The following is a 19261-nucleotide window of genomic DNA, read 5'->3' on the forward strand; positions in this document are numbered from 1 at the left end:
TATAAGTATTTTAAAGTTATTAATTAGCATAAACTAATAAAATATTTTTTTAAAAAAATCCTTTTTAGCCACTCTTGTGGTTATTTTTTTAATTTTGAATTGATTAGATTACTTTTTAAGCATCTAATTAGCTTTGGAATCATTAAAATGATTGAAATTATAGGAATCAGTGTAGAAATGTTTATATTATGGAATAAAATTTGAATCCTAAAATATACTTTGGTAGGAGGAAGTACTTGGGGATGATTGTTTGTCTTTTTTATGAAAAATCAAATGGCATATTTCTAAATAAAAATAATTTATAGATAAATATTTTATATACATATTCTTAGCGACCTAAAAACCATCGTTGGAAAATAAACTTTAATAAAAATATCCTAAAATCAAGTCTAAATTTAATGTTGAAAATTTAAATTTTGACATATAAGCGCATAAGCGGAAGCGGAAAGATGGGTGCTTGCTAACTGGCTGCATATGATTATTCCATAATTAAGACTAAACTAACTCCTATATGCAACACAAGCATTCAACATATGCGCTACTATGCGTGCATGACTTACTAGATTGCTAACTCACGCAAACTATCTAATTAACCATGTTGAAGTCATGATTAGCGATAAAAATACATTCTATTAGGATGGCAATTTTATCCACATGGATGGCAATTTTACTCACGGGTTCGGCTATCCGTGTGTACCCGACCTGATGGGTATGTGTATGGGGTTATTTTTTTGTCCATGGGTACGTCCGCCCGTAACCCAAAAATCTAATGGGTAGTAGCCGGGTTTTATATTTTATCCGTAGTAACCTATACCCGACCCGAAATTAATATAAATGTTGATTTTATTCTATCTCTCATACCTATTTTCCATTGACCTATTAAAATCTTGAACTTCGATGAAATAATGCTAGCTTATTTATAATTTGCATTACTCTTTTAGAATCATTGATGATAATTTTATAATTTTTTTACTCTTTATTTAATTACCTTTCTATTATAATATTAATCATATAAAACCCATTGGGTACCTACCGGGTATACCCGCACGACGGGTATGGGCGTGGGTATGGATTTTTACCCACCAATCCTATCGGGTATCAACCGGGCGGGCAAAAGCGGGTATCAGGTCAGGCACGGACTTGCTCTACCCGTACCCGACACAACCCATTACCATCCCTACGTTCTATATATCAATGGATTATATTTTCTTTGCATGCTTCAAACAATAGATGACAACACATCAACAGCATAGAGAGAAATTAATATGCATCTTTTCAGTCTGCTAATTTATATATGTTTAGCTTATGTAACTACCCTTCAAACTTCTTTCCGTTGAAAGTAATTTCCCTGGGAGAGTCGAGACTTGATAACACCTACCAACTAGTTTCATTCGGAGTAGAAGCCATAAACCGACAAACACAATAAATTGGTAAGTACTCTTGTAAGTCAGAGAGCACGTTATCTAGTTCAGAATTGCAACTGCTTATATTATCCGGCACCTCCAGCCTCTTGTCTTTGAAGATCTTCAGTTTGAGATCAGATGTACTAGTTCGTTCGGTTGTTGTAGTCACAAGAAAATGATTTCCTGATGATAAGACGAGCGACCATTTTCGTTGGGTCGATCAGTGGCTTGAGAGGTGTCAGTAATCTGGCCATGTTCAAAGTTGAAGTTACTATATGATAGATTCAGAATGGTTGCGATACTTATGCGTGAATATGGAAGCTTAAACTACAGCATGGAACTTTCATACGAGCATTAATATATATCAGCACACAATCGAGGTCAATTAGGACGAAGAACGCCAATGGCTAGTTGCGATTTGAACACTGTAACTAACAAGCCTAATCATAACAACCTAGCTTAGAGATCTTCTTATGTGAATGCTATTTTTTGATCAAATATGTGATTGCTATTTAACAAGGATGTTCTTTACAGCTTATTGAATATTGACTTATGGATTACTCATACCGTAGTTATTGAACTATGATTTCTCCAAAACTTTCTACATCAATATTGCTTAGATAACTTGTTCTATACTATTTATAAGGTTTATAATATGTATTAATATTTAATTTATCCCTAAAAGAAACTGTCCATAATATTCACAATCATCCATAAAGAACGCCGTTGATGTACACATGTACAGAGAGTGGCTTCCAAATGAACTTACAGGATTTTATATCTTTTTAATTGTTTGTACTTTTTATCATATTTTTGTACTTTTTTATTTATCATTACATCCTACTTTCTATATGGCTATTGAATTGGCTAACCAGAAATATATCTACTATCTTGTCTTCAGTACTACCACTGAAAAAAATTTCTTTATAGCTAATGAATTTAAATCCAGAGGAAAGTTCTTACATTTTTATACAACAAGCGGTACACCATCCGATCTCCATCATATACTCAAGATCATTCTATGCTTGTTTGTCTCATTGCTTCCTGTGGAACCCCGGACAATATAATAAATCAGTGTGTTTTTTATGGTGATTTTAAATGCCTTACTGGCATAAATATTTTACTCTTCATACGCAAATACTAATCAATATAACACACAACAGAGACGAAATAAAGAATATATATAAAGGAAGCGGTATAAATCGATTTTGAGGAATGCATATCTTTTGTGCAAATTTGAATACCTCGACGAATCGATCCATGTCTGACAATGCTCTTCCAATCACCCAAAGATAGTGATCGATATCCTCGCCTGAACTGATTGATCATGCATGCATATTGTCCTCTGTAATAACATCAAAAACTTCCCCAATACTGTGGATTCCTAAACTAAAGCACCACATGTTGTTTTTCCAATTAAGCTATCAACCGGCTAGGCATGTGAGGCATTCAGGATTCGTATGCTTCTCTCTTGATGATTCACAGTATGGGTATCACAGTTTGCTCTTCCTCCTCGGCAGCAGCTACGGTATAAGCGCCTGTGAGTACTAGGGGGGCCACATGGTCGTGTTGCATAGAGAAATTTTATGGTGCGTGTTTGCAAGGTACATAGAGTTACTGAGAGGATTGTTGCACTAGATTAGTATTCTTTTTCTACTTCGTGGATATGTTGGATAATATGGTCATAAATCGATATATTTTACTCCAAAAGAAATAAATAACAAGCATAACAACCAGTGAAAATGATCTTGTCATTGTGCTAAACATGAACATGCTATAAACAGTAAGAGCAATCTTCTATCAAAATATTTAGCACTATAATGATAAAAGAATTATATCCTGAGAACGTGTTCGTTTTCTGACTTGATGAAGCAGTGTTGTTGCTGGCGTCTCCTCCATTGACATTGCCAACGCCTATGTTGCCACTTGCCATCATTGTTGCCACTGTTGGTAGACATGATTAAATCGTCACCTAGCATTGAGGGATCATGCCATCAGGGCTGAAATCGTTGCCAGGGTCCAAGTCATCGCCAGGTAAGTTGAAGTTGCTGCCACGAACGTCGTTGTCAGGGTTGTCTCTGCGGTCATCATGGTCGGGGTTGTCACCTGGTGGCTCGTGAAGATGGCGCGGTCACTGGGGTTGATGGTTTGGAGCAGTTGCGTCAAGACGCTCCCTAAAAATATGATCGCCCACCTACCCATACAGATACACTGGTGGACGGAGCTTCGGAGGCCTACTCGTTCCACACACCCGTGCACGCGGATGTATAGATCCGGGAGTACTAGTGTGGCAACAAAAGAACAGAGTGTATTTGTCTATCACCTTCTCATGAAAGTTCTAGCACAAGAGAAACATTTGCGCGAGGAGTTAGTGAGCCATCGACTCATCAATCATTAATTCCCTAATGGCCGGAATCATGCGTGATTAACACACTCAGCCGCTATGTGTAATTATTTATTACCTCGTCCAACCGAACGCACACGCTCCCAGCCAGTTCTCAGAAACTTGAGACCTCGCTTGGGGTCTCAGAAACCTGGCAAATTCATGGCCGAACTATTGTCTTGAGACCCCAAGCCCTCGTACCCTGGGCTACGGAGACTAACCTCAGTTTCCAGCCCTTGAGCACCAGCCTCGGGACCCCTAGCTCTAGACGCCAGGTCCTAGGAGCCCAGGAGCCTGAACACTAGGACCCTCACTACACCATGACCTACATATGGAAGCACTCGGTCTGTCGGTATAAACAGCTATTAGCGTCAAACTGTCTGTCGGGAAATACATTTGCTGACAGTCAACCTGCCACCAGCGTCTCCCAAGGATCCAGCAGTCGAGAAAAGTTTTTACCGACAGATATATTTTATGCCGGCTGATGTCTGTCGGTAATTCTTTTTTTCCCCGGTAGATGAGATTATTAACGACAGTTAAAGGTTTAATAGCAGTTTTTCATTTCCCGGTAGTTTGCATGCATCTGTTTTTGCTTCATCGGCAGTTTGTTCGATAGAACAGATTCTTTGATAGAACAACATGCACATTAATAGTATTGATCTATTGCTTTTACTTTAGCATAATTTTTTATAGACTTTCACTTAGTTCACATTGAAAGTTCAACCAGGCACAAATATTCTATTACTGAGAATAAATCAATCGAAATGACAATGGTGAACCATCATCAACGTGCAAACTAATCAAAAGGTCCACAACTCCCATAATAGTCAGGTTCAACCTCACAAAAGAATAACAATGCTGTTCTCAATTTTCACTGAATACATCAAGAGTACAACCACAAGTGATAAAGCTAATACCCTCATATCTCCATCCTACCCAAATCCAGAACATGTCCATGACAGCAGTTGCCAAAATATTTCGCTTCATGTCTTTGTGTAGTCTAATTAGCACAATTCAAAAGTACAAAATATAGGCTACATGCTACAGCTAGATATTGAAAAGGTATGGAATGCACCTCATATGAGTTTGCACATCCATCGTGTTGTCTTCATTCATGTGGGCAGTACATCAATTGCCACCACCTGAGAAAAGTAGACAACAAGCCACATGGTTGCATATGCAATCTTAATTGGAAGGGTAAACAATTTCAACAAATTTTTGCTACATTTACAACTTTTTATAAAAAACATCATACTTGTAGCAAATGTAAAAGATAAGCAGCAATATATAGCTAGATCACCAAATATAATTTTGACTTGTCATTAGAAAAATCTATGTTGTTGCCAATCTAAAGCTTGTGAAAAAAATTGTAATAATACTAAGTGACATATTCTATCTCTGTAACAGAGAGAAAGAGAATATCAGTTTCACCAAAATACAAGCAGTCACTATGAAAGTGTTCTTTTTACACAAGAGAATATTGAATACCTGATGAAACCCTTGTTTGCCCTGTTGCATTCTCATCATACTTAATCTTTGAAAAGATAAAATTGGTAAGTATCATACAGAGGCAAATCACTGCTTGTAACAATTAAAACAATCAAGCCTAAACATTACATGAGTGCGTGGCCAAGCAATTGATTGTCCATAAGCATCTCCCATAATTTGTATGCGTCCATATGGGCGAGGTAATACTGCATCCCTTTTAATCACAGAATTCACGACTACTACACAAAATCTTCTACCAAGAGCAGTCTCACCAACAAATCTGTTTGGGTTGCTTGTTTGGATAGTTGCCTTAGCCACATGAAGATTGCTAGGAGTCACAAGAGAGAGTAGTGTGACTTCTTGGCCTCCCTACAACACATATTGCACAATGTTTACAGAACTAGCACAGAAAAATAAGTTATCACCATGAGACAAGCCAAAATAGGAACATTTGCTAGTAGTAAGTTTTGAGACATTGTACCCCCTCATGTCTTCTTTCTGGGATGGTTGGAACTCTCCTCCGCAGTAACTACACATGCATATGGTTGAGTAATTACACATCCTTAAGGCTCACTGTAAGCTAAATAGTTATTTTTTTTAAAAAAAAAGAGACAAACATGAAGTTCTATATACCTGCTGCAAGTAAGCCTGTCGACTCATGTCACAACCAGAAATTCCTCACACGAATTTCTAAACTTAATTGTGTATTAAAACCCCTGTCCAGGACCAGCCAGGGTACACAAAAAGACAATGTTGATTACATAACCATCGTTTTTAGAAACAACTGAAAATGACACTTATTCTAGCGGAAATGCAGCGGAAAGAAAAGGTAGACTAGCTCCAGCGGGTACGGCTCCAGTCCACAGGCAAAGCTTCGACGGCAGATCAGCTCACTCCTGAGAAACACCTCCATCGGACTCAACTTCTAGCTCTGAAGGGGGAAAAGTTGAGCAAGGCTGAGTACAAACCACCGTACTCAACAAGCGACACGGAAAAGAGGGTAATAAATGATGCATAAGGATTAACAAGGGCAGGCTAGGGTTAGTTGCAAAAAAGCAGCAGTTAAACAAACAACAGAGATTAAAAAGAATAAAGGTAATTGAATACATTAAAGGATAAGTAAATAACAATTGTAAAATACCACAACACTGTCCAACGTTACACCACGTTGCAACAGGCCCAACCACTACTCAACGTTACACCACGTTGCAGTAGTCCCGAGTGAAAACCAGCTAACTCAAGTTATTAAAGGTTCACTAATCACAGTGAAGCTGGGAGCTCGCCCGTAACCGTGGGCACGGCTATTCGAATAGATTATACTCTGATCGGAGGTGTACTACTGTACCCACAAGACACGACTCCACTACACTTGAACGTGCACCGACATACCACCATGGTATACCGGAAAGGAGACCGTGATAGGACCCGTCACATAACCCTCCCTATTTAATCGCACCACACTTCAGGTTTCACCCCTTCCTTTACACCAAGTCGGGCAGTCCCCTCTTGTGCCTTGGTAGATCCGGTAGCAGCAGAGGCTTTCGTTACACCACGATTGCCCGTCCATCTCCATCACGCCTACCCTTGCCTCGGTACGTCAAACAGTTCGAAGTCATGCTCTAAATCCCACCTTACCCATTTTGGCATGTGGTTAGCACTTAATTACTTTCAGGGTTTCCCATGAACCGGTCCTTAATTGCCATGGGTGTGACTCTCAAAACCATGCACCCATAGCCCACCATTATCAATATTTTAGTTGGCATTAACCCGAACCGGGTAATGAATCAATATCTCAGCTATTCAGAACTAAGCATGATTAAATGTGATCCCATGAGCTACTTGTTCTAAGCAAGGCTAAGCATTAACCTAGGCCTAACTCTAATCAAGTTACCCTTGGTCCATCATGAATTAAGTTGGATAATCAACGGCATAATAATAAGGTTTACCCGAAGAAAATAAATACAGAAAATACTTTAATTAAAACAATGCATATTTGAATAAATAAAGCGGGGAATTTTGCAATAATGGGTTCAATATGATCAAGAATGAGTGCCACTTGCCTTGCTCTGGCCCCTGGGGAACTTCGGCGACGATCTCGAAGTAAACCGGCTCTTCGGCGGGGTCCGAATCTACGCGACAAAGCACAAAAATAAATAAAACAGGCACAAACTCTACTGAAACAGCAAAAGAAAGTATTTTTAATGGATTCTTGACAATTTTATGAATTTAATGAAATTTGAATGGACCTAAACGGAGACTAGATGAATTACTTATGAATTTTAGAAGTTTTCTGGGTTTTTAACTAAACAGAAAAGTCCTAAATCAATTATTGCGCAATTAATGGGGCTGCTGACGTCAGCGAGGAGAGAGGGGGTGCTGACGGGTGGGGGCCACTTGTCGGTGGGAGAGAGGGGAGAGGAGAGGCTGACAAGTGGGTCCCACGGGAGGAGAGAGGGAGGAGGGGCGTGGGGCAACTGACGGGTGGGACCCGTCGGTCGGCGAGAGGGGAAACAGAGAGGGGAGCGGGGAGATGTGGCTCGGGCGGACGGCGGCAGCCGGCGGCGGCGACAGCGGCGGTGCACGGCGACGGCGACGGCGGCGCGACGGCGCACGCGGCGCAGCCGGGCAAAGCGGCGGTGACGGACTGGCGCGGCGACGACGACCGGGCGACGAGCGCGGGCACGCACGGCGTCACGAAGACGGCGTGCGGCGGCGACGACGAGCTCCGCACATGTCCGGCGACGGCGTGCGGCTCGTCGGTGGTCGGCCGGGAAGGAAAAGAGAGAAGGGAGGAGGAAGGAGACGCTCACCAGCGGCGGCGACCGAGCGGGTGAGTCGGCGAGGTCGAGGCGGAGGTGGTGATGCGGGTAGGCGCGGTCGATCGGCAAAGGCGGCAGAGATCGATCGGCGGCGGTGAGGAGGTCGGACGCGGTCGCGACCGGGTGGCGAGAGGATGCACGAGTGCTGGAGATGCCCGCCGACGACGACCGGGCGGCAGCAAGTGGGCGACGGCGAGGCGGAGGTGATGACGCGGCTGGACGGTGGCGAAGGGCGCCCGGCAGCGAGATCGAACGGCGGCGACGACGGGGCAGCGCGGCGGCGGCTCGGGCGGAGAGGAAGAAGCGGGCGACGGCGCGGCGGCGGTGGGGATTTATAGTGCGGGGAGGCCGGCTAGGGCGGGCGAAGGTTGGAGATCGAGTCGGGCGCGGCGAGGTCTCGGCGGCGACCGTTGCGACGGCGGCGGTTGCGGCGCGGCAGCGGACTCGGACTCGGCCGGCGCGGCACGACACGGGCTGGGGAGGGCGCGGTCACTGACAGGTGGGCCCCACCTGTCAGTGGCGCGAGGGAGGAGGGAGACGGCGCGGACTTCGCGGGCGCGGCGCGGGCGAGCGAGCTGGGCTGAGGCGGCGGCCCAGGCGGAGGGGAGGCGCGCGCGCGGGGGAAGAAGGCCGGAGGCCGGTCGGCTGGGCGGCGGAGCGGGGAGAGGTGGGCCGGCTCGGCTGGGCCGGCCCAGGAAGGAGGGAAAAGAAAAAGGAGAAAAAAGAAAAAGGAGAGGAGGAAAATTGGACTTCAGCCCAATTTGAGAAGGAAGGGAAAAAGAAAGGAAAAATGAGGGAAAAAGGAAAACCCCACTTTTGCCGAGTTTTAAATTAATTTGTTTGGCCAAATTTACAATTTGAATTTAAATCCAGTTAGTCGATTTGCGAGCCTCGATTTCATTAAATTAGGTTCTTTTAGAGGGATTTTTCCTAAGTTAATTAAGCCAATTGTTATTTACGGATTTCTTTTTACGATTTTAGGCTTAGGACAAAACTCCGGGTGCGACAAACCTACCACCATAAACGGAATCTCGACCCCGAGATTCGGAGGTACTGGCGAAGAGGTGCGGATGGGCGGCCTTGAGCTCATCTTCTCTTTCCCACGTCGCTTCTTCTTCTGAGTGGTGACTCCACTGAACTCTGCAGAATCTGATCACACGGTTCCGAGTCTTCCTTTCACTGGTTTCTAGAATCCGTGCTGGTTTCTCCACATACGTTAGATCTTCCTGTAGATTGATGTGCTCGGAGTTGGTCTGTTCTTCAGGCACACGGAGACACTTCTTGAGCTGCGACACATTGAACACGTCATGGATTCCGACCATGTTAGCAGGGAGTTCTAACTGATACGCAACCTCTCCCCTACGTTCCATTATCCGGTGTGGTCCCACGAAACGTGGTGCCAACTTTCCTTTGGTCTGAAACCGGTGTACTCCTCGCAAAGGTGTGACGCGGAGGTACACATAGTCTCCTGCTTCGAAGGCTAAGTCCCTTCGACGATTATCTGCATAACTCTTCTGTCTGGTTTGGGCCGTTTTCAACCTTTCACGGATTATTCTGACTTTTTCTTCCGCCTGACTTAAAACTTTCGTCCCAAAAACTTGGCGTTCTCCTGTTTGATCCCAGAAGAGGGGTGTACGACACTTTCGCCCATACAATGCTTCAAAAGGTGCCATCTGCAGACTGGCTTGATAACTGTTGTTATATGAGAACTCCGTATACGGTAAATTCTTATCCCAAGTTCCACCAAAGTCGAGAGCGCAAGCTCTGAGCATGTCCTCAAGAATCTGATTTACCCTTTCCGTTTGACCATCTGTCTGTGTATGATAAGCTGTACTGAAATTCAGTCGGGTTCCCAATTCTTTCTGTAGCTTCTGCCAAAACTTTGAAGTAAATTGACTTCCTTGGTCAGAAACGATCTTTTTAGGTACTCCATGTAGACACATGATCCTAGCCAAGTAAATCTCAGCTAGTCTTTTCCCGGAGTAGGTAGTGTGAACCGGTATGAAATGAGCGACCTTTGTCAATCGATCAACGATTACCCAAATCGAGTCATGACCGGCAGCGGTCCTCGGTAAACCCGTGATGAAATCCATCCCGATTTCTTCCCATTTCCATTCTGGAATCTGAAGAGGTTGCAACAGTCCTGCTGGCCTTTGGTGTTCTGCTTTGACTCGTTGACAAACATCGCACAAGGCGACATATTCTGCAATGTCTCTCTTCATACTAACCCACCAAAACGTTTCTTTGAGGTCCTGATACATCTTGGTACTCCCGGGGTGAATAGAGTACTGGGTTTGATGAGCTTCTTGGAGTATCAACTACTTTAACTCCTTGTTGTCTGGTACACACAACCTGTTTCCCATCCAGATTGTTTCATGTTCATCTTTTGAAAAATCTCGAGCTTTACCAACTCGCATATTTTTCTTTAGCTCGGCTATCTCCGGATCATTTGCTTTGGATTGGCGAACTTGATCCACCAAAGTGGGCTGCGCTTCCAGGGCTGCCACCAAACCTTCTTCGACTAAACCCAAATTTAGTCGTTCAAACTCCTGCTGTAACTGCTCACAAACTTCCGTTGATACCGCAGCATTGCAGTAATTCTTCCGGCTCAAAGCATCTGCAACTACATTTGCTTTGCCTAGATGGTAATGGATACTTAAATCATAATCCTTGATCAATTCCAACCATCTTCGTTGGCGGAGGTTCAAATCCGGTTGTGTAAAGATATACTTTAAACTCTTATGATCCGTATACACCTCACACTTGTTACCGATTAAGTAGTGTCGCCAGATTTTTAGGGCATGCACCACAGCTGCTAGTTCCAAATCATGAGTCGGGTAGTTACCCTCATGTGGTCTCAACTGACGAGAGGCATAAGCAACCACCTTCCCTTCTTGCATTAGCACACATCCAAGTCCTGACCTGGATGCATCACAGTAAACCTGGAAGTCTTTCATTTGATCTGGCAAAATCAACACGGGTGCTAAAACCAACCTTTGCTTGAGCTCTTCAAAACTCTTATCGCACTCATTTGACCATTTCAATTTCTCTTCCTTTTTCAACAACTGTGTCATTGGTTTGGCTATCTTTGAAAAATTCTCAATGAACCGGCGGTAATAGCCCGCAAGTCCTAAGAAACTTCTGACCTGGGGAACCGTCTTGGGTGGGGTCCACTTGATTACTGACTCCATATTACTGGGGTCCACTGCTACACCATGGGCATTTATCACATGACCAAGGAACTTCACTTCACGCAGCCAGAAATCACACTTGCTGAACTTGGCATACAACTGATGTTCTCTTAGCTTTTCTAGCACAATCCGCAAATGTTGTTCGTGCTCTTCTTCTGACTTGGAGTAGATAAGAATGTCATCAATGAAGACAACCACAAACTTATCCAGGTATTCCATGAACACCTTATTCATGAGATTCATGAAGAATGCCGGGGCATTAGTAAGTCTAAACGACATTACCGTATACTGATACAAGCCATAGCGAGTAGCGAATGCCGTCTTGGGAATATCTTCTTCCCGAATTCTCAACTGGTGATACCCTGATCTCAAATCGATCTTGGAGAAAACTTTGGCTCCCTTCAACTGATCAAACAGATCATCAATCCTTGGCGGAGGGTACTTATTCTTGATGGTAACATCGTTCAAAGCATGATAGTCTACACACATCCTCTTAGTTTTGTCCTTCTTCAAAACAAAAATAACCGGGGCACCCCAAGGCGAGGTACTCGGTCGGATGTAACCTTTCTGAAGCTGTTCATCCACTTGCTTCTTCACTTCTGCCATCTCATTAGCTGCCATCCTGTAGGGTCTCTTATAGATCGGTGCAGTTCCTGGTACCAAATCGATACGGAACTCGATCTCTCTTTCTGGTGGCATTGTTGTGAGATCATCTGGAAACACCTCCAGATACTCACAAACCACTGGTATGTCTTCCAACTTCTGATACGGTGGGGAAACTCACCTTCAAGAGGGTGGATCGTGGTGTACTCTGGCTCATAGGGGTATCCTGCCGTGAATGAGACTCTTGCCAACTCTGCCACGAATCCAGCCATTCCGTTTCCACGGTGGTACAAGGGGTGGTCAGCCATCTAAAGAACACAAGGATTTGGAATCAATAGATGCAAAATTTTATTTCAAGATAAATAAATCATAAAAGAAACAAAGTAAATAAAGTTTACCCGTAAATCGATTTACTCACGCTTTTCAACCAAAGGGGTTTTGTCTTTTTAAATGACTCACGCTTTTGAAAAGCACTAACCCATTTTCAAAACAACTCTAACTTTCGCAAGCTATGCACAAGCATGAAAAGCAGAGGGCTCTTAGGGTTTCCATTGGGCTGATCCTACGGTCAAAGGAGGCTCTGATACCAACTTCTGACGCCCAGAAATTCCTCACACGAATTTCTGAACTTAATTGTGTATTAAAACCCCTGTCTAGGACCAGCCAGGGTACACAAAAAGATAATATTGATTACATAACCATCGTTCTTAGAAACAACTGAAAATGACACATTCTAGCGGAAATGCAGCGGAAAGAAAAGGTAGACTAGCTCCAGCGGGTACGGCTCCAGTCCACAGGCAAAGCTTCGATGGCAGATCAGCTCACTCCTGAGAGACACCTCCATCGGACTCAACTTCTAGCTCTGAAGGGGGAAAAGTTGGGCAAGGCTGAGTACAAACCACCGTACTCAACAAGCGACACGGAAAAGAGGGTAATAAATGATGCATAAGGATTAACAAGGGCATGCTAGGGTTAGTTGCAAAAAAACAGCAGTTAAACAAACAACAGAGATTAAAAAGAATAAAGGTAATTGAATACATTAAAGGATAAGTAAATAACAATTGTAAAATACCACAACACTGTCCAACGTTACACCACGTTGCAACAGGCCCAACCACTACTCAACGTTACACCACGTTGCAGTAGTCCCGAGTGAAAACCAGCTTACTCAAGTTATTAAAGGTTCACTAATCACAGTGAAGCTGGGAGCTCGCCCGTAACCGTGGGCACGGCTATTCGAATAGATTATACTCTGATCGGAGGTGTACTACTGTACCCACAAGACACGACTCCACTACACTTGAACGTGTGCCGACATACCACCATGGTATACCGGAAAGGAGACCGTGATAGGACCCGTCACATAACCCTCCCTATTTAATCGCACCACACTTCAGGTTTCACCCCCTCCTTTACACCATGTCGGGCAGTCCCCTCTTGTGCCTTGGTAGATCCGGAAGCAGCAGAGGCTTTCGTTACACCACGATTGCCCGTCCATCTCCATCACGCCTACCCTTGCCTCGGTACGTCAAACAGTTCGAAGTCATGCTCCAAATCCCACCTTACCCATTTTGGCATGTGGTTAGCACTTAATTACTTCCAGGGTTTCCCGTGAACCGGTCCTTAATTGCCATGGGTGTGACTCTCAAAACCATGCACCCATAGCCCACCATTATCAATATTTTAGTTGGCATTAACCCGAACCGGGTAATGAATCAATATCTCAGCTATTCAGAACTAAGCATGATTAAATGTGATCCCATGAGCTACTTGTTCTAAGCAAGGCTAAGCATTAACCTAGTCCTAACTCTAATCAAGTTACCCTTGGTCCATCATGAATTAAGTCGGATAATCAACGGCATAATAATAAGGTTTACCCGAAGAAAATAAATACAGAAAATACTTTAATTAAAACAATGCATATTTGAATAAATAAAGCGGGGAATTTTGCAATAATGGGTTCAATATGATCAAGAATGAGTGCCACTTGCCTTGCTCTGGCCCCTAGGGAACTTCGGCGACGATCTCGAAGTAAACCGGCTCTTCGGCGGGGTCCGAATCTACGCGACAAAGCACAAAAATAAATAAAACAGGCACAAACTCTACTGAAATAGCAAAAGAAAGTATTTTTAATGGATTCTTGACAATTTTATGAATTTAATGAAATTTGAATGGACCTAAACGGAGACTAGATGAATTACTTATGAATTTTAGAAGTTTTCTGGATTTTTAACTAAACAGAAAAGTCCTAAATCAATTATTGCGCAATTAATGGGGCTGCTGACGTCAGCGAGGAGAGAGGGGGTGCTGACGGGTGGGGGCCACTTGTCGGTGGGAGAGAGGGGAGAGGAGAGGCTGACAAGTGGGTCCCACGGGAGGAGAGAGGGAGGAGGGGCGCGGGGCAACTGACGGGTGGGACCCGTCGGTCGGCGAGAGGGGAAACAGAGAGGGGAGCGGGGAGATGTGGCTCGGGCGGACGGCGGCAGCCGGGGGCGGCGACAGCGGCAGCGCACGGCGACGGCGACGACGGCACGCGCGGCGCAGCCGGGCAAAGCGGCGGCGACGGACTGGCGCGGCGACGACGACCGGGCGACGAGCGCAGGCACGCACGACGTCGCGAAGGCGACGACGGCAGCAGCGAGCGGCGGCGACGACGAGCTCCGCACACGTCCGGCGACGGCGTGCGGCTCGTCGGCGGTCGGCCGGGAAGGAAAAGAGAGAAGGGAGGAGGAAGGAGACGCTCACCAGCGGCGGCGACCGAGCGGGTGAGTCGGCGAGGTCAAGGTGGAGGTGGTGATGCGGGTAGGCGCGGTCGATCGGCGAAGGCGGCAGAGATCGATCGGCGGCGGTGAGGAGGTCGGATGCGGCCGCGATCGGGTGGCGAGAGGATGCACGAGTGCTGGAGATGCCCGCCGGCGACGACCGGGCGGCAGCAAGTGGGCGACGGCGAGGCGGAGGTGATGACGCGGCTGGACGGCGGCGAAGGGCGCCCGACAGCGAGATCGAACGGCGGCGACGACGGGGCAGCGCGGCGGCGGCTCGGGCGGAGAGGAAAAAGTGGGCGACGGCGCGGCGGCGGTGGGGATTTATAGTGCCGGGAGGCCGGCTAGGGCGGGCGGAGGTTGGAGACCGAGTCGGGCGCGGCGAGGTCTCGGCGGCGACCGTTGCGGCGGCGGCGGTTGCGGCGCGGCGGCGGACTCGGACTCGGCCGGCGCGGCGCGGCGCGGGCTGGGGAGGGCGCGGTCGCTAACAGGTGGGCCCCACATGTCAGTGGCGCGAGGGAGGAGGAAGACGGCGCGGACTTCGTGGGGACGGGGCGGGCGAGCGAGCTGGGCCGAGGCGGCGGCCCAGGCGGAGGGGAGGCGCGCGCGGGGGAAGAAGGCCGGAGGCCGGTCGGCTTGGCCGGCCGAGCGGGGAGAGGTGGGCCGGCTCGGCTGGGCCGGCCCGGGAAGGAGGGAAAAGAAAAAGAGAGAGGAGGATAATTGGACTTCGGCCCAATTTGAGAAGGAAGGGAAAAAGAAAGGAAAAAGGAGGGAAAAAGGAAAACCCCACTTTTGCCGAGTTTTAAATTAATTTGTTTGGCCAAATTTTATACTTCTGCAATTTGAATTTAAATCCAGTTAGTCGATTTGCGAGCCTCGATTTCATTAAATTTGGTTGTTTTAGAGGGATTTTTCCTGAGTTAATTAAGCCAATTGTTATTTACGGATTTCTTTTTATGATTTTAGGCTTAGGACAAAACTCCAGGTGCGACAACTCACTTCTTGGTCATTTACTTCATGCTCAGATTCAGCCTCACTTATATCCTCTGTATGCTCATTTGGGGTAGGATTAGAACCATGTTCTAATGGACTCCCAACATTAGGGCAAGATTCTCTTCTACCTTGACAAGAATAGACCAATCTCTTCAACTCTGCAACCTCATCACGTAGTTCATCCACCGTTCCTTGAAGGACTGCAACTTGTTTCTCAGCTTTGTGTCGACCACGAAGTGCCACTTAAACCTTTGTTTGAGTATACTTGCGATGCCCATGCATGCCTAAAGTAGAGGGGGTAGGTCCAAAACCAACAGAGCGTACATACCACCTAGGCTCACGTCCAAATACATGGGTCAATGGAGTCCCGTTTTTACGTGTATGTGTTTTGATATACATCTCATCTCTACGTGGCATGTACCAAGTTTTTCAACCTACACCCAAGAAATAGTCATGTAACAAATAAGTTTATATGGAAGTCAACATTTGCGAAAGAAATTCTGCACTTAGATTTACCCATTCATGTCGAGCACGAGCAAATAACTTGCTGCCAGAGGTACGTGGGGTTAACAGCTTGTCACGATTCATTTTCCCTCTCATGCTTCGAGCCTAAAAAACTTAATAACTAAATAATCAATTATATAACTAATGGTTAAATCATAAGCTTACTTTTGCTTCTGGTGATAGCCAATGATCGACAAGCCACACCCAATTTTCAGGTTGCACTCTGTCATCACAAGCTGCAATAAGTTCCTCCACTGTCTTTGTCTCATTAAAATGAGTTTTCTTCAAATCAGCTTTGTAGTCCTTCCACTTCTTCCCAGCAGTGGCCAAAGAATAATTTTCAAGTCGTTCATCCATCTCATATACACACTATGAAACATGAAAGCAAGCTAAGAGAAATTCATAACATGTTTAGAAAGAAAGCAAGTACCCAATGTTGATTCTGAGCAAAGGTAAAAAATAAATAGATAAATTATCATACCTCCAAAGCATCAATAATGAATTGCTTTGCATCTGCATTAACATGTCGCCAATCATCATGGCAGAGAGGGAAACCCTTGGTTCTTACAAGTGAACCAACAACATTAGGAAACTCAACAACTGCTTTCCCAACTGGTTGATCAAATTCATTGAACTCCATCTTGATTAGTGCCTCGTCTTCTCGATATCATATGTTGTCCTTTCTAGTGAATTTTCTTCCATTTCTTTTCTTTGGTTGCGCTCCATTGGAATCTGAAATTTGAAAAAAAATAGAATTTGTAGTTTTGTTAGTCAAGAAAGATATGAATTAATGGTAAATAAAATTCTCAGTACCATACCCCCATTGTTTTCTGTAGCCATAAGTTGAGGATCTTCAGCGCGTCCTTCATGATCATTTATAGTCCCATTGCTTGCTAGCCTAGGGCATAAATCATTAGCATCATGCTCATTTGTAGTCTCAATTCTAGCAAGTCTAGGGCGAAGATTTCGAGGTTCAATAGGTACATCACATGGTACTGATCTAACAGCTTTCCTTTTCTACAATAGTTAAATACTTGTTAGACCACTTATACTTAATAATAATGATGATCTCTGACTTATAATTATGTATACATGATGATATTAATAACAAACATATAATTCTGATCAACATACCTTACTAGTTTTCTTAGCTTGTTGTGAAGAGCTAGCTCCTTCTGTCCTTAAAGATTGTAGTGCAAACTCTAAATTTAGAGCTGCCATTTTCATTTTGTTCTCAGCAATATTGTCATCCCTTCTTCTCTCATAGTCAGTCAAAGGTACCTCCCTACTTCTGCCTCTTTTTTGCATTTTTCCTTCTAAAGGCAAAATTGCATGTGAGCAGTTGTAATGAGTTATGCACACATATTTGTATCAGTAGTAATACATAGTAAATAAATTAGTGAAAACATGATTTAAAAAATACAGAAGAAATAAAGAATGACACTTACTTATCTTTCTCATTTGGGTCAACAATAGAACCACCTAACTCTGTTCTAAAATAACTGCCATCCTCAACAACACCAAACTTGCTCAGATTAGCACATGGATTTGGTATTTCTTGAATGTTCTCCAAATGTTCATTTTCAACTTCCCCTAGCTCATAGCAATCACGTGGCCTAGATTGCACAACAGAACACCAATCCTTCTCTATTGGATCCATAACATAATAAACCCGAATTGCTTGTGATGCTAAAATGAAAGGTTCATCCGCCAAATTTTTGCCAGTATTGAATAAATGCTTGAAGTTCACATTAGTAATATCAAATTTATCTACCTTCACCCATTTACCTTCTACCCGATTGTCAACCCAGTCACACTTGAAAAGAACAATATTCCCTTTGCGATAATAGTCCAACTCTATTATTTCTGTAATAATCCCATAATATGTCTTGTTTCTAAACATAGGGTTTTCACAGTTTGCAACATAACAGGAAGTTTGTGCCACTATTGCTACCCCACTACTTTGAACCGACCTACCCTCATCATAAGCCTTTGTATGAAAATTGAATCCATTTATTGAATAGCTATTGTACTTCCTTGCAACCAATAAGGGGCCTTTAGCTAGAATCTGTACTTCATCACTTACTTGTTCACTGCTCATGGTTAATTCAGCTACCTGTAGTATTGAATAATATTATTAATATAAAAATGGTTTCTGTGACAGGGTATTCACATTGATAACTACATTCATTTTTTACTTACATGAAGCCTGAACCACTCATGGAATGTTTCATGGTGCACACGATTAATTTCACGGTTACTTCGGGAACTAGTTGAAAGGTATTCCAAGTGTTTACTTCAAGGTTTCATTGATGATTGCAACAGATAAATAAAGAAAAATTATAAATTTAGAGGGCAAAACATAGATATCTTACTTTAGGAATGGTTCTATGTGATCATAGTTCAATAAGACATATCTATGAGCTTGAATCCATGCTTGGTAATCTAAAGTAAATGCACTTTTTCCAACCAAACCTCGCCCGATATTTTTTGCAAAGTATGGATTGGTACCAGAATTTCTATTCCTGCTGCCATCATCATTTCTAGCTTTCCGTGTATATCTAATCTCACAACCATGTAGATATTGAGAGCAAAAAGTAAGGCTCTCATCAAATATATAACTTTCAGCTATAGATCCCTCCGGATGACTTCTAGTGCGGACATACCCTTTCAATCTCATCAAAAACCTACAGATAATGGTAACTTTTTAACTTTATATGTGCAAACCTTTCCAAATAAACTTAATGTAGTATTGAAAAGTTTTTTTTTATAAAATTACCTCTCAACTGGGTACATATTGCGTACAGCACCGAACCACCAATACGTGCTTGTGCAGGAAGATGAACCATCAAGTGCACCATAATATCAAAAAATGATGGTAGGAATATTGTCTCTAAGATGCATTGGGTTTCAGCTATTTCTGCCTCAAGCTTCTGCATCTCACTTATGCGTATCACAGGAGAATATATTTGTTTGAAAAGGTTGCTTACACGGATCAGCGCTGCACTAACTCTCTCAGGCAAAATCCTTCTAATAGCTATAGGAAGCAGGTGCTGAAGCAAAATATGGTTATCATGGCTCTTCATCCCAACTAGTCTTTTCTCACTAACACAAA

The 19261-nt window shown here is 44.0% G+C and overlaps 2 protein-coding genes across 2 annotated transcripts; both read right to left on the reverse strand.

The window, feature by feature from the left end:
- Nucleotides 1-4580: 4580 nt before the first annotated feature.
- On the reverse strand, nucleotides 4581-5995 carry LOC121055042. The gene is made up of 5 exons (XM_040526443.1): nucleotides 5908-5995; nucleotides 5756-5803; nucleotides 5404-5643; nucleotides 5275-5320; nucleotides 4581-4928 (listed from the first exon to the last, which is right to left on the reverse strand). Exons 1-5 carry the CDS (start codon nucleotides 5932-5934, stop codon nucleotides 4915-4917), a joined length of 375 nt encoding a protein of 124 aa, XP_040382377.1. The 5' UTR covers nucleotides 5935-5995; the 3' UTR covers nucleotides 4581-4914.
- A 7705-nt stretch (nucleotides 5996-13700) lies between these two features.
- On the reverse strand, nucleotides 13701-18386 carry LOC107304641. The gene is made up of 9 exons (XM_040526301.1): nucleotides 18349-18386; nucleotides 17595-18262; nucleotides 17281-17462; nucleotides 16965-17044; nucleotides 16628-16878; nucleotides 16312-16515; nucleotides 16159-16251; nucleotides 13925-13947; nucleotides 13701-13710 (listed from the first exon to the last, which is right to left on the reverse strand). Exons 5-9 carry the CDS (start codon nucleotides 16784-16786, stop codon nucleotides 13701-13703), a joined length of 489 nt encoding a protein of 162 aa, XP_040382235.1. The 5' UTR covers nucleotides 16787-16878; nucleotides 16965-17044; nucleotides 17281-17462; nucleotides 17595-18262; nucleotides 18349-18386.
- Nucleotides 18387-19261: the final 875 nt, after the last annotated feature.

The sequence above is a fragment of the Oryza brachyantha genome, chromosome 7 (assembly GCF_000231095.2).
Source record: "Oryza brachyantha chromosome 7, ObraRS2, whole genome shotgun sequence".
Lineage (NCBI taxonomy): Eukaryota > Viridiplantae > Streptophyta > Magnoliopsida > Poales > Poaceae > Oryza > Oryza brachyantha.

What these genes read in the sequence shown, in the direction of transcription:
- LOC121055042 (XM_040526443.1), bottom strand. Translation starts at nt 5,934, where the DNA reads ATGAGTCGACAGGCTTACTTGCAGCAG. An exon ending in GACAGGCTTACTTGCAGCAG is followed by an intron (nt 5,804 to 5,907) that starts GTATATAGAACT and finishes ATGCATGTGTAG; the next exon opens with TTACTGCGGAGGAGAGTTCC. An exon ending in TTGCTTGGCCACGCACTCAT is followed by an intron (nt 5,321 to 5,403) that starts GTAATGTTTAGG and finishes ATCTTTTCAAAG; the next exon opens with ATTAAGTATGATGAGAATGC.
- LOC107304641 (XM_040526301.1), bottom strand. Translation starts at nt 16,786, where the DNA reads ATGGAGTTCAATGAATTTGATCAACCAGTTGGGAAAGCAGTTGTTGAG. An exon ending in TCATTATTGATGCTTTGGAG is followed by an intron (nt 16,516 to 16,627) that starts GTATGATAATTT and finishes CATGTTTCATAG; the next exon opens with TGTGTATATGAGATGGATGA. An exon ending in GGCTATCACCAGAAGCAAAA is followed by an intron (nt 16,252 to 16,311) that starts GTAAGCTTATGA and finishes TAAGTTTTTTAG; the next exon opens with GCTCGAAGCATGAGAGGGAA.